Below are 13488 nucleotides of genomic sequence, written 5' to 3'. Positions count from 1 at the left end.
TTCGCACATCCACAGATATTACAATAAAACATGCTTTCTCTTTTCAATACCAAAAACCGCCGCCACTCCCTGTACTCATTGCTGAGAAATTCACGTGGTTGCAGCATTTCTGCTCTGAGCGCAGTTGCTGCTACCACTTTAATTACATTTTTTCCTTTGTATTAATTTATCATGACTTTTGTGTTTTTTTTAATATAGAGCATTATGTTTTTTATTTGAAGAGAGCATTGTTTCCATTAGAGGCGCAACTAGAACCGAATTTCTGGTGGCTAAGAAAAAAATTCAGGGGGGCTGAAACTTTAAGCAACATGCAGAATGAAGCTGCAGGGGCTCTTAGAAGGGGTGAAACAACAACAATACCTCATTTACATGCAAATGGTATTTTAAAGACCTGTGAAGTGCTCGGGTGCGGCTGTGTGTGTGCCCGGGAAGCTGTCTCATCCCGGGCGGCCGCACACGACGGCGGAGGGGGGGGGGCTGAAGCCCTTGGAGTCCAATGGGTGTTGTGCGCCTGGTTTCTATTCACAGACGCACATTATCAGAACAAACTTTTGTAACACGGAAGATAAAATCACTCAATATGTAATAATCTAGCAACGCACAGTGCTGTCTCTTGAGTCACTTACACTGCACACATCCCCTGGGCACCCTGGCAAATTTACATAAAGGTCCCTTTGTGCAAGTTTATTCTCAAAGAATGTTTACAAATTTAGCAAGGCGCTTTCGCCAAACATGTAATCCATTGAGTGGATTCAGTTATTTCACTTAAACCACCGCACATTTCATTTATATGTTTTAAAGCAGAGCTAATCACTGATAAATAAAACTGAAAGACCTTTTACAAGCATTGGCATAGCCAATAGGTCTCGCCTTTGATGGACCTTATAAGTGTTTAGTTATCCAGCACAATATACTTGGTGCAACAACATTAACTGTTGCATGGGGAAACACTTATAAGATCCCAAAGGCGAGACCTATTGGCTATGCCAGTGCTTGCTTCAAAAGCATTATGAGACAGACTGCGTTGACCATGTTACAGCTCTTTTTTTAACTGTAAGCCATGTGCTCTAGTAACTAGTGCTGCAGTGTAACATGTCTAAAATACATTAACAAAACCGACATATCAACCGACAAGATCAAAACCATCCAGGATTCTTTCCTGCCCGCGGATTCTGCTACGGATGTGGACGATTTAGGTCGTAGATGGAACCCGGAAACTTCTTTAGAAACAGAGCCCAGACCTACACTATCGGTCTTTCCGCCGATGTCCTGTGGAACATCGCTGGAGCTACTGTCCCGGTTCCAATCTGGCTCACCCTTGGACGCTTGTCCTGCGAGGTGTCTGGGCAGGGTGGCATCGGCAGTAAACAGCATGCTGAACCCCCTGCTGAATTTATCGTTGAGCTCAGGAGTGGTGCCCAGGGAATGGAAACACGCACTTATTCTTCCGCTGATCAAAAAACCTCTGTTAGATCCTTTGCTGCCGGCCAACTACAGACCGATCTCCCTCCTCCCTGCTCTGGCGAAGGTGGTTGAGAAGCATGTTCAGTATACACTTACCACCTTTATCGAGAATAACAACGCTCTCCATGATTCTCAATCGGGTTTCCATGCTAATTATAGCACGGAGACAGCCCTCGTGGAAGTGACCGACGCCATCAGGGAGACGCTCGATCGAGGGGGAAAGACGATGTTAGTCATGTTGGACCTGTCGGCGGCTTTCGACACCGTCCCTCATAAGGGTCTCCTCTTAAGACTCAAGGAGATCGGACTACGGGGGACGGTGTTGGACTGGTTTCGATCCTTTCTATCGGGCCGCCGACAGGTGATCTGGGCTCCACCGTTCTCCGCGGAAATGCCATTGCTAGAGGTTAGGGTTCCCCAAGGATCCATCTTGAGCCCCACCATTTTTAACATCTATATGGCTCCTCTGGCGATGGTAGCGGAAGCTTATGGGGCCCGGGTCATACGCTGATGACACCCAGCTCTTATTTACGTGCAGCAAGGGTGAGGTCTTTGACAGCGGCAGGATCAAAGACTGTCTGAGTTCAGTCTTTGCGTGGTTCCAGCAGCACAGCCTGAAATGCAACTCGGACAAGTCTGAGTTGCTTTTCTTTGGCTGTGCTCCCGATCCGAGTTGGAAGTTGTGGTGGCCCCAGGACATGTTTCCTCCCGAAAGGCCATCCTCCCAAGTGAAAAATCTGGGAGTGGTAATTGATGAAGACCTATCCTTCCGACCCCATATTGTAGGGCTTGCCGGGAAATGCTTCGGCATTCTTAAAATGCTGAGGAAGTTTCTCCCTTTGCTCTCCCTGCAATACCGAAAGACTGTAGTTCAGGCGCTAATAGGGTCTCGGTTAGATTATGCAAACGCGCTTTTTGCAGGCCTGCCGAAATACCTTTTGGCCAGACTGCAGATCGTTCAAAACTCGGCGGCCAGGGCCATATTTGGCCTGCCAAGGAGAGCCAGTGCTTCTCTGCTGTTAAACAGGTTGCACTGGCTACCTATTTCCAAAAGAATTAGGTTTAAAATCCTCACGTTGGCGTTCAAAGCCCTCCACTCTGTTGGCCCTAACTACATCAGAAAGCGTATCGCTTTCTATGTACCACGGAGGATGCTGCGGTCAGCCGACCTGGCTAAAGTGAAGGTACCCACTGTCAGACGAGTTCGGATGGGAGGACGGTCATTCCAATTTATGGCTGCTTGCCTTTGGAATGAACTCCCCCTTTCCCTCCGCAAAGCTAATAACCTTCTAGCTTTTAGGAAAGAGCTGAAGACCATGCTCTTTTCTGTGTAACCACTGTGACGGTAGCGTTGTTGCCTTTGTGTTTTTTGGTCTTCAGGCCCCCTTGCCAAAGCGCCGGGACACCCTTTGGGGTAGCCGTGCGCTCTAAAAGTACGGCCTTAACATAACATAACATATCTGCAAAGGTGAACCCTGTTGGCTTTGCCAGTGCTTGTTTCTCAAATGAAATGGGACTGGATTCAAACAATAAAAGTTTATTTTTCAATTTGTTTGAGAGGTACAGTAGTTCTCTGGACCACTACCTACTCCCCAACTAACGTTTTTATTACATTTACAATTACAAATATGTTAACTCCCCAACTCAGGAATCTGTTACTTTTCAATGATGTGCGGCTGGATTGATACATTCCATAACGAATCACTACATAGAATGGACGCCATAAACACGCCTCTTCTGATCACTGATCTGTTACGTTTTTCTAAATCCATATTGAATATAAACAACCTCTTCGCGAATCACAATATAAAGGCCATTTAGTAGTCATAAACCCTGTCATTTTTTGAATCACAAACTTTGTAACCCCAAAATGACTTTTCACATCGACCCAAAATATCTCTGTTCATTATGTAGCAGCCTAGCTTACGCTGTGTGTAACTCAATATTAAAATAATGAGTTGCATATTTACAGTGCTTTCAGTCTCAGGCTGGGGATTTCGTAACGCTATAAATAGATGTCACTATTCCCCGCTGCACCAACCAGGATTCAGTTGTATGACTGTCTCGTTATAGATACAGACATCTGCAGTACCAGCATTAACCAAATTATCTCTCCTGACATAAAATCACGCATTTCCCACAGATTACTTTAACTTACATTTATGTATTTAATTTATGAAGGTGAAAGGCTGACATGATAGTTTCAGAATACGTTGTCCTTTTCAGGCAAATTCCTGACCCAGTCAATACTTTGTGTGTGTGTGGGGGGGATGTTGGGGGGGGTGGAATGGCCCCCCTGGTCACTGCTGCCCAAGGCAAGCACACAACAGCTGAAGAGCTGGGTGCGTGGTCGAAGCTGCAGCTGCCCGGGCCAGGGATGCGAGGGTTGGGGGGACTCGAGTCCTTGTGTCCCAGCGGGCGTTGTGCACAAGGAACCCGTTCAACCCAAAACATACCTTGAGCCAGGAGGACAGCCACCAGCATTCCCGCCAAGGCCACTTTCCCAAAAACCTGCGCGTGCTTTCCCTCTTCCATTCTCGCGCTTCACTTCTTGTTCGTCTGCCAAGGAAAACAGATAGCGTCAGAGAGGAGCCGGGAACAGGTGTGAGGAGGCTCTTGTGCCAGCCCGCTGGGCGCCTCAGGTAACTTCACTTGTCTGCCTGCGTCTGAACTGCACAAGGAATGAGTTCAGTAGAGATGTCCCCACCCTTCACCCTCCCGCCCCCCACAGACACGTCACTGTTTCCACATGAAGTACCGTGCAAGAGCTCTGATAGTCTCTTGCCAGCCCTCCCTCCCTGCCATTCCCGCTACGTTGCGAATTTCTATTCTGGACGATTGATTTTTATTTATTTATGTATTTATTTATTTATTTATTTATTTATGCATTTTTATATAGCGCGGACTTTACCCGAAGGCGTCAGAGCGCTTCACAAAAGGAACAGAAATGAAACATAATGAGAAACATTACAAAAGAGCAGATTACAAAAGCATACATTACGTTACATAAGGTAATAGTGACATTTGTGAGCAAACAAAATACATGAGGTAGTAAAAATTGTGAGCAACCAAAAATACATGAGGTAGTAAAGGTAATAGTGACAATTGTGAGCAAACAAAATACATGAGGTAGTAAAAATTGTGAGCAGCCAAAAATACATGAGGTAGTAAAAAGTGCACAGGAGGAAAAAGTGACAAGTGTGCAGTTATAAGAGAAAACAAAGTATCATTTGAGGTATAATACTGCAAAAGGTGCTAGACACTCAGGCACAAGAACAAGCGTTATGTAGGCAAAGGAGGCACTTGTGCCAGTATCAAAGGTAAAAACATGTGAGAGGTAGCAAACCGTGTGTTACAAGGGCAAAGTGGTGTGTGCATGTTACACAAGGGCACCAAACACAAGTACATGGAAAATACTCCAAAGAGGCAGACACTCCAACCCCAGGAATACCCTGGGAAGGCACTTCCATGGTCGTGGAAATTATCAGTAGTGGGAAGTCTACCTCCAAATAACAAGAGGACGTGATTTACTTTTGGAGGTGTCTCTGGAGGAGGAGAACTTTGAGGTCCCTTTTGAAGGCCTGGGAGGAGGCAGTGGTCCGGAGCAGAGGCGGAAGGGAGTTCCAGATTCTCACTGCGTTGCCTGAAAAGGATTGGGCCATTGTTCTCTCCTTCTTGAAAGTGGGAGGTTCAAGTAGAAGATTCTCCGCATTGCGCGAGGGTCTAGAGCCTCCAGAGAGTTTCAGTTTGTTCGCCAGGTAGCGAGGAGAGGAGGAGTGCAAGGCTTTGTGGGTGATACAAGCGGTCTTGTAGATAGCTCTAGCCTCGAAGGGAAGCCAGCGGAGGGTGGATAACATCGGTGTGATGTGATCGCTTCTTTTGGCCCCATAAATGATGCGAGCTGCTGATTAGAAAACAGACTTAAGTGGGGACAGGTGAGATTTGGGGAGGCCAGTAAGAAGAGAATTGCAGTAGTCTAGTCTGGAGAGGACCAGCGATTGCACCAGGGTTATAAGGTCCTGCTCCGGGAAGAAGCGTCGGATTCCCCAAAGAAGGAGCAGTTGGTAACGAGCAGATTTTGCAATAGAATTGATGTGGGGAGTTAGATTGAGTTTTTTGTCTAGAATGACTCCAAGGGATTTTGCGCTGTCGACAATGATGGGTTTATTGTTTAGTAGATTCATCTGATCCATCCATGATTGAACCGGGGGGGGGGGGGAGAGAGTGAGGAGGAGAAGAGGAGGAATTCAGTTTTGGAGGGATTCAGAATCAGTTGATGAGTTGACATCCAGTTTTGGATGGAGTCCAGAGTAGAGCTTAGGAAGGAGAGATCATGAGTGGAGGCAACCTTGAGGTAGAGTTGAGTGTCGTCTGCATAGAGATGATAGTGAATCCCGGATTTGCTCAGGAGGTTTCCCAGTGGTTCTAAGTAGAGATTGAACAATGTGGGTGCAAGTATAGAGCCTTGAGGAACACCCTGACCTACCGCCACAGGAGAAGAAAGACTGTTCGCTATTTTGATCATTTGGGATCTGTCAGAGAGGAAGGATGCAAACCATTTAAGCACAGTGCCCTCCATGCCCATTCTCTGTTGAAGGATATTGAGGAGGGTGTTGTGATTGACAGTGTCAAAGGCTGCAGAAAGGTCAAGGAGAATTAGAAGACAGGACCCCCCCCGAATCGAGTATCCTCAGCGCGTCATCAACCACTTGCAGTAGGGCTGTTTCAGTGCTGCAGTTTTGCATGAAGCCAGACTGACAATTGTCAAGAAGATCATTGTCCTTGATATGACGAGAGAGTTGTTTTGCTACACATCTTTCTGTGATCTTCGCAAGGAAGGGAAGGTTAGTGATGGGGCGGAAGTTGTTGAGGTCCTTCGCATCAGCAGTGGGCTTTTTAAGCAGAGGGGTGACCTGCCCAGTTTTGAAGGAGACAGGAAGGGAGCCTTGCAAGAGGGAGAGGTTGATCAGAGTGGTCCAATAGGAGAGGGAATGGGTATAGAAGTCCAAGGCAATGGCACTGGGGATAGGGTCAAGAGAATGGTTGGAGGGCTTTGTTTCGCGTATGCACTTGAGAAGGGCATCTTCAGATATGGGGTCAAAGCTCTGCCAAGTGGCTAAGGATTTGCGCTCCTCTGGAGGTGTAGGATGAGCGACCTGATCCACAAGTGATTTCACTTTTTCATCGAAGAAAATGGCGAAATCCGCTGCTCTCTTAGTAGAATCCTCCACCTCGGAGGATGGGGGAGAGCAGCTCGGAGTCTTGATGAGATCAAATAGTTTTTTGGGTCTATTTTTGGCGGAGTCAAGGAGGGTTTTGAAGTGCGCCGCTTTCTCAAGGAAGATATGCTTGTGGTACTTGGATCTTGCTGTGCGAAGCATGGCTAAATTGTCTGTGGAGGGCACTTGCCTCCATTGCTTCTCCATGAATCTCAGCTGCTTCCTTTCCTCATAAAGGGATTTGTTGAACCAACCAAGGTGCTGAGGGAGTGGGCCTTATCCTTTTGCTTTTGAGTGGAGCGACGTCATTAATTTCAGCTGCAAGAACTGTGAGGCATTGGGAGGTGAGATCGTCAACAGCTATGTTTGGGTCTAGCCTTGGAAGTGATAGCAAAGCTGATTCACAGAGGGGACCGACATCAATATTTTTGGCATCACGGAACCAGGAGATGGCCCTCTTGGGTTGGCCAAGAGTTATAGAGTGTGAAAGTTGAAGAGAGAATGGGATGAGGTGGTGGTCAGACCAATCTACATGGATTGGGGTAGAGGTGGAAAGCATGCCTGCTTTAGAAATAACAAGGTCCAGGATTGCGCCCTTAGAGTGGGTTGATTCAATGCAGTGTTGGATAAGATCGTTTGTAGAGAGGAAGGTGGCCAGAGAGTTCGCAGAGGAGTCTTGTGGTACGCCCCAGTGGAGATTGAAGTCACCCACGAAGGTCTGATTGTCACTTTGTGTGTATTGGTCACTGATGAAGTCAGTGAGATCTTCTATAAACGAAGGGCCACTACGAGGCGGGCGGTAAATGATATGGAATCTGAGCGGTGGACGGTGTTTCAATTGAAGCTCAAGAGAAAGGCATTCAAAGGTGAGGGAGGAACAGATTGGAGAAGCCTTAAGTTGGAGGGCGTTTCTAAAGATGACTGCAACACCTCCCCCCGTGTTGTCAGTTCTGTCATTCCTTAATATGGAGTAACCTGTGGGTACTAGGAGATCAAACATAGAGTGAGAGGTATCTTTGAACCAGGTCTCTGTGAGGAAGAGCATGTCAAGTTTGTGAAGGGTGATGGTATCGGAGATTTCAAGTTTGTGTTTTACTGCAGATCTGCAGTTGTGAAGCATACAGCGCAGCTCTGTCAAGACTGTTTTGGTGAAGGGGCACTTGGGCTCTGAAGGGTGATCGGGATATTTTACTTATGTGGGGGTGCTCGGGAAGGTTTAGGTGGATGCTTTGTTCTGACAGAGGTGATGGTCGGAATAGTATAGATAGTGGGGTTGCTAGGGTATGTCTGTGGAAGGAGGGTGGCGTTCAAGGGCTTGTGTGAGTTAAAGACGTTTGCAGACGAGAGGTTGGTCTTGGCTGTATTGGGGTGAAGGGGCGAAGTGCATCTCATGGGAAGTTGGGAGGGAGTAGAGGTGCATGGATGGGTGGAGATCTTAGAGCATAAAAGTTAAATGGCAGCTGTAAGCTGGGAGATGGAGGTGATCAGAGAGCCTAGCGTATTTTCCAGTGAGAATGAGGCAGAGCACGGAAGGTTGGGTGGCTCGATTGAGACAAGGGGTGGTGGTATTGGTGGTGGAAGGCAGGGAGAGGTGGGGGGACAGGAGGTAAGTTGGGGAGAGGTGGGGGGACAGGAGGTAAGTTGGGGTGTGGGGTTCACAGGTGAAGTAAGTGAATTGGGCGTTAAGGGAGAGTTGTCATTGTTGGTGTTGCAAGAGGGAGAGGAGTTAAGGACAAGTTTAGAGGGAGAAAGGTGCGGAACACGGCGGTAGGGAAGTAGGAGGGGGGAGGCCTGAGTGGCGTTATGGGAATGTAGGAGGTTTGGGAGGAAGCGAGGTGAAGTAGTTGTGGAGGTCCTGTCAGTTAGGAGAGGTGGCAGTGAGGGAACGGTCATCTGGCAGAGTGAGGGGGGTTGAGAGAGAGGGAAGTTGTGGAAGGGAAATAGTCCTGCTGGGCCCGAGGGAGGGAGATGGTAGGGGTTACTGGGAGAGGAAAGGGGGTAGTGCATCAGTACTGGAGGAGTAGGAGGGAGGAGAGAGATGCAGTGGGAATGTGGCGAAAACGGGTTCAATGGCGAGGGGATGAAGGGGTGGAGAGGAGGGATGGAAGGAGGGATAAGGGGAGCATAGGGAAAGTTAATCGGGGGAGAGGGTTGGAGGAGAGGTGGACTAAGAAGGGGGGTGATAGGGAGAAGTATGGGGGAGGAGAAGAGATTTGAGTATCGCGATAGTGCAGATGGGACGAGGAGCGTATTAGCTAGTGGTAAGGCTGAAGTAATGTGGGAGGGGACATACTGTGAGGGGGGAGGAATAGGAGATGAGGTACGGTGGGGCGGGGAGGGAGGAGGGCCGACCTGCGCTTCTCGAGAGTGCAGCCAATTGGAGTGAGGTGGGGTCGGCGGGGGAGAAAGGGAGAAATGGGTGGAGCTGGAAGGAGAGACAGGGGGAAACCCGGTTGCAGAGGAGGGGAGTAAGGAGGGGAAGAGGTGGTCAAAGAGCGAGAGGCAGGTGTCTTTACCTTGGATCATGACAGTACCGTTGTTATAGAGTGAGATAGTGAGGTAGCCATTGAAGCACTCAGAGGGGGAGATTTTTAGTTGTTTCCCATAAGGGATAGAGGAGGAGGAGGTGACGTTGAGGGAATTGTAAAAACTGTTGGACCAAGAGGGGGTGTCGCGAGTGAAGAAAATGAAATCGTTTTTGAGCCTCCCAAGAAAACCATTGTAAAATTGATCAACAAAAAGGGAGTCCGGAAAACGTTCAATAGTGTTATGCTTCAGTCGTTTTATTGTAGCTTTAGACTGATCGGGAGGATAAATGATTTTGTAGCAATTGGCTAAAGACTTAACTCGAGAGGTGGCCATGTTGGGAGGATGAGGCGAGGAAGGGTGGGGGAGGGATGAGAGGGGAGTTATTGGGAAAGCGGTGGTGAGGAGAAATAAAAGTGCAAAAAGGGGGCACATAATCCAGGCATATATGGTGAGATAACCGAATTAATGTGCCGTCAGGGAAGTGAGGTGGGAATTTGTTGGGCCCTTCATCTAGGAGTATGAGGTGCCACCTGGCACTAGATAAAAGTTACAGGGGAAATATTTGCAAATAGTAGGGACCCATCACAGAGCAGATACAGACAAAGTAGAACAGAATAAAAATGACCACCCAGTGACCATTAGAGAACACTGAACTTAGTACCAGCCTGCTAATAGAACCAAATTCGGTACCCGCCGCCATGTATGCCCAAGTTCTCACCAGACTACTATATGACCTTAAGCTCCTATGAGACACTAACGTTAGGGCAAAGAGCATAGGGTGGATCACAAGTTGATTAACAATGTCTAGAAAATGCACAGCAACCTCGTCATCTTCAGACCACCTCTGATGCCGCAGGAGTCATGACTCAATTTGAACTGACCCCACGGAGAAAGTTGCTTAATAGGTGCAGCAGGCACTACTAGATGTGCACCTGTGAAAAGGTCTAAACACTGCAGCTGGTATTACTTACTGTACATCTAATTGATGGCCTAAACGGTGCAGCTGGCACTACTTGCTGCGTAGCTGTAAAAAAGGGGCCAAACGATGCAGCTGGCACTACTTGCTGCGCAGCTGTAAAATGCCTAAACGGTGCAGCTGGCACTACTTGCTGCGCAGCTGTAAAAAGGGGCCTAAGCGATGCAGCTGGCACTACTTGCTGCGTAGCTGTAAAATGCCGAAACGGTGCAGCTGGCACTACTTGCTGCGCAGCTGTAAAAAAGGCCTAAACGATGCAGCTGGCACTACTTGCTGCGTAGCTGTAGGAGGCCTAAATGGTGCAGCTGGCACTACTTGCTGCGCAGCTGTACGAGGCCTAAACGGTGCAGCTGGCACTAATAGCTGCGCAGCTTTACAAGTATTAAAAATAAATACCACACAGTTAAAGAGTTAAGCGGATGGCGATTATGATGGAAGAATGCATTTCTCGCAGAAGCCCGCAGGGCTGTCCGGTTGTTGCAGGAAGCACTGGCCGTGAAGAGGACACATCAGGAAGACAGACTGTTAGCTCAACTTAATAGAGCTCAGTAATAGGGAATAAGTAATCTGGAAGACAGGCTGTGAACTCCCTTAATACAGCTCAGTAATTAGGCGCGCAGGTGCGCGCTGTGCGCGGCGACGAGGCGCTCACCTGCTCCCGGGTCTGCTCCCAGCTCTCCACGGTGTTGAAGGGCAACACACACAGCTTCTTAAAAATAATTTCTCGAGCAAGAACCTCCTCAAACACCAACTAAATGACAAAGCAGACTTTCCTCAGACTCTACCTAATAAATGCATCAGGGTGAATAGTTTAGAAAGTCCTCCCACCACCGCCTGCAAAGAGGAATTTGTTTTGAAAAACAGTTTGTTGTTCGTCCTCCCCTTGAACTGAGCTCCCACTCAGCCAGGTGTTTTTTTTCTAACTTGACTGCTCTAGTTTTGCTTCAACTAAGAGGGTGGAGTCATTGCTGTTTGTTGTCTAATACCAGGGCAGTTGAAATTATGTGGAAGGGAAGGATCACATTTCTCGGCAGGGTTGGCTAAGTTATGTGGCGGTAGCACATTTTTTTATAGTCATTATTTTGTCGTTTGTACACATTTTAACAGTGTATGGACAACGTTTTCACCACAGGAGTACCAGTTGAACGCCCAAACTCAGCAATAAGCAACTGAAAGGTCAACTTCAGCAAAGGGATTTCCTCTACATGCCAACACACAGTGCTGAGTTTGTATAAGCTTTTTTTTAACTGCTTCAGCTACAAAATAGTTTTTGCTCAGTTCGGTAGATTATGCAGCATATGATATATTATATGGCAAATGTGGCTAATACATAATAGTATGAAAAACTCGGAATCGCATAATTCCAGTCACCCCGACTAATACAGGTCTATTATTATAGAAGAAAGCCACAGACTGCTCATTTGTCAGTCACCAAAAACTCATCCTGTGACACAAGTCAGTGCCGGAGTGGGAACCTAAAGCAACTCTGGCACATTATGTCAAGCCAGCCCCCCTACTGCGCTTAGTTAGTGCAACGAGTGAGTCTGACCACTACTAGGGGGCGGTTTGGGTGGGGGGGGTTCTCCCCCCCCAAGATAATTTAGGCAAAAGTGGAGCATTCTACAGCACATTTTTCATTATGTATTCAATTGTATTACTGTAAAAGGATAGCAAATGATGACCTTACAGTGCACCGGGATACCACAATCTTTGAGGGGGGCCCTCACTGATTCCCTCACTATCACCCTCCAACAGTGCCTCTCATCTCTCCATAGCCCCTCTGTCACATGTATTTCATTTGTTTTTTGGCGCTTCTCATACCAGCGTAGGGTGTCGAAACGCTTTACATCACACACACATACAGAGACAATGAATAATACATGTGTAAATCAGTGTATAGTAAATGTTATAAGACAAATGGAAATACATGGTGTAGGATTTTCATTTCATCCACACTTGTAGGCAGTTTTTAATAGTGCTTCGCCTGGAGAAGAGCAACGTAAGGATTCAGAACATAACACAGTGGTTAATGTTGACTTTACTAATAAGAATTTATTTCTAGCCAAACAAACCCTTATTAGCAACATTATGATTATGAAAGACTCGGAGAAAATATAACTTTCTAACCTGCACCATGGAGTTTGCCTGTAGCTTTTTGATGACACTTCACTGCTCACCGTGCTAGATTTCGCCTGTGGGATTAATAATAAGTTAGGAAGGTTGTGGTATCGTATGACTGCAGGGACAATGGTGTGAGTGCTGTCTGAGCACGAAGATTGGTGCATGAATGAAGGTTGATAAGTGTCTGAGTCCAGGGTGAAAGTGCCTCAGTGAATGGTGATTGATGTGTGTTCAGTGCAGAATGATGATTGTGAGAGTGTACAGGGAGAAAGATGTTACACTGTACAAGGAACAAGGTTTGCTAGTATAGGGTGAGTGGTATCCCAATAATATAAGTGCAGGATGAGAGGTTTAAGTTCAGGGTTAAAAGTGTGAGTGGAGGGTGCGAAGAATGTAAGTGCTTGGTGAGAGGTATGTCAATGGTGTATGAGTGCAGAGTCAGCACTGTGTGAGTGGTGAAAGAGCAGTATCTGACTGTTAGCACAATGTCAGGGTGAGTGTGCAGAGTAAATGGTGGGTGAGTGTGCACAGTGAGCAGTGTCTGAGAGTAGGTGAAAGGTATGTAAGTGTTGTGCAAAGTGAAACAGTGCAGTGCAGTGAAGAGAGGCAAATAAAAGACAAATAACAAGTACAGAAGTGTTTGGAGGTATAATAATGTATAACAGATTGCCCGGGGGCTGAAGTATTGCAATACGAAAGGGTGCAATAGAGGGGAGGAGGAGGTGATTTCCTGGTTTAGAAGTGGAATGTGTAGAAGAGAATGGGGTAGGAGCAGGCAAGTGTGGCAGCATGGGGCGAGGAGGGCACAAAAAGATAAATATTTAGTGAGAGGAAAAAAAGCACTAAGGGTGAAAGTTCAATCACTAGTGCGAATAGGCTATAGATGCGGATACAGTAGATGGGGTGTTTGCACAGAAAAGTGCTGGATGGACCAAGAAAGGAGCCCTATTGGAGGTGAGGTGGTAGGGTGAAGGAGGTGCCAGCAGTGGTGTAGCTTGCCGTCTGGCGGCCCGTGGCAGTCCCTGTGTTTGCCACCCCCAGGTGGGTGAGTGAAGAGCAGGGGGAGAGGGGCATTCTGCTGCTGAGTTTTCTATGTTTGCCTCAGGCATTGAAGAGCAGGGGAGGGGTTAGTACAGGAAGGGTAGGCAGCAGCAGGAAGGGTTCATGGGCAGTATCCAG

At 47.3% G+C, this 13488-nt stretch overlaps 1 protein-coding gene across 1 annotated transcript in view; it reads right to left on the bottom strand.

The window, feature by feature from the left end:
• LOC144770791 (uncharacterized) overlaps positions 1-4145 on the bottom strand; it is a 114157-nt gene extending 110012 nt beyond the window's left edge. Inside the window, exon 1 of the mRNA XM_078655546.1 lies at positions 3921-4145. Within this exon, the coding sequence (XP_078511672.1) occupies positions 3921-3999 (79 nt within the window). The 5' untranslated portion in view covers positions 4000-4145. The remainder of the gene's footprint in view (positions 1-3920) is intronic.
• Positions 4146-13488: the final 9343 nt, after the last annotated feature.

The sequence above is a fragment of the Lissotriton helveticus genome, chromosome 7 (assembly GCF_964261635.1).
Source record: "Lissotriton helveticus chromosome 7, aLisHel1.1, whole genome shotgun sequence".
NCBI lineage: Eukaryota > Metazoa > Chordata > Amphibia > Caudata > Salamandridae > Lissotriton > Lissotriton helveticus.
This window is presented reverse-complemented; position numbering and strand designations above follow the sequence as displayed.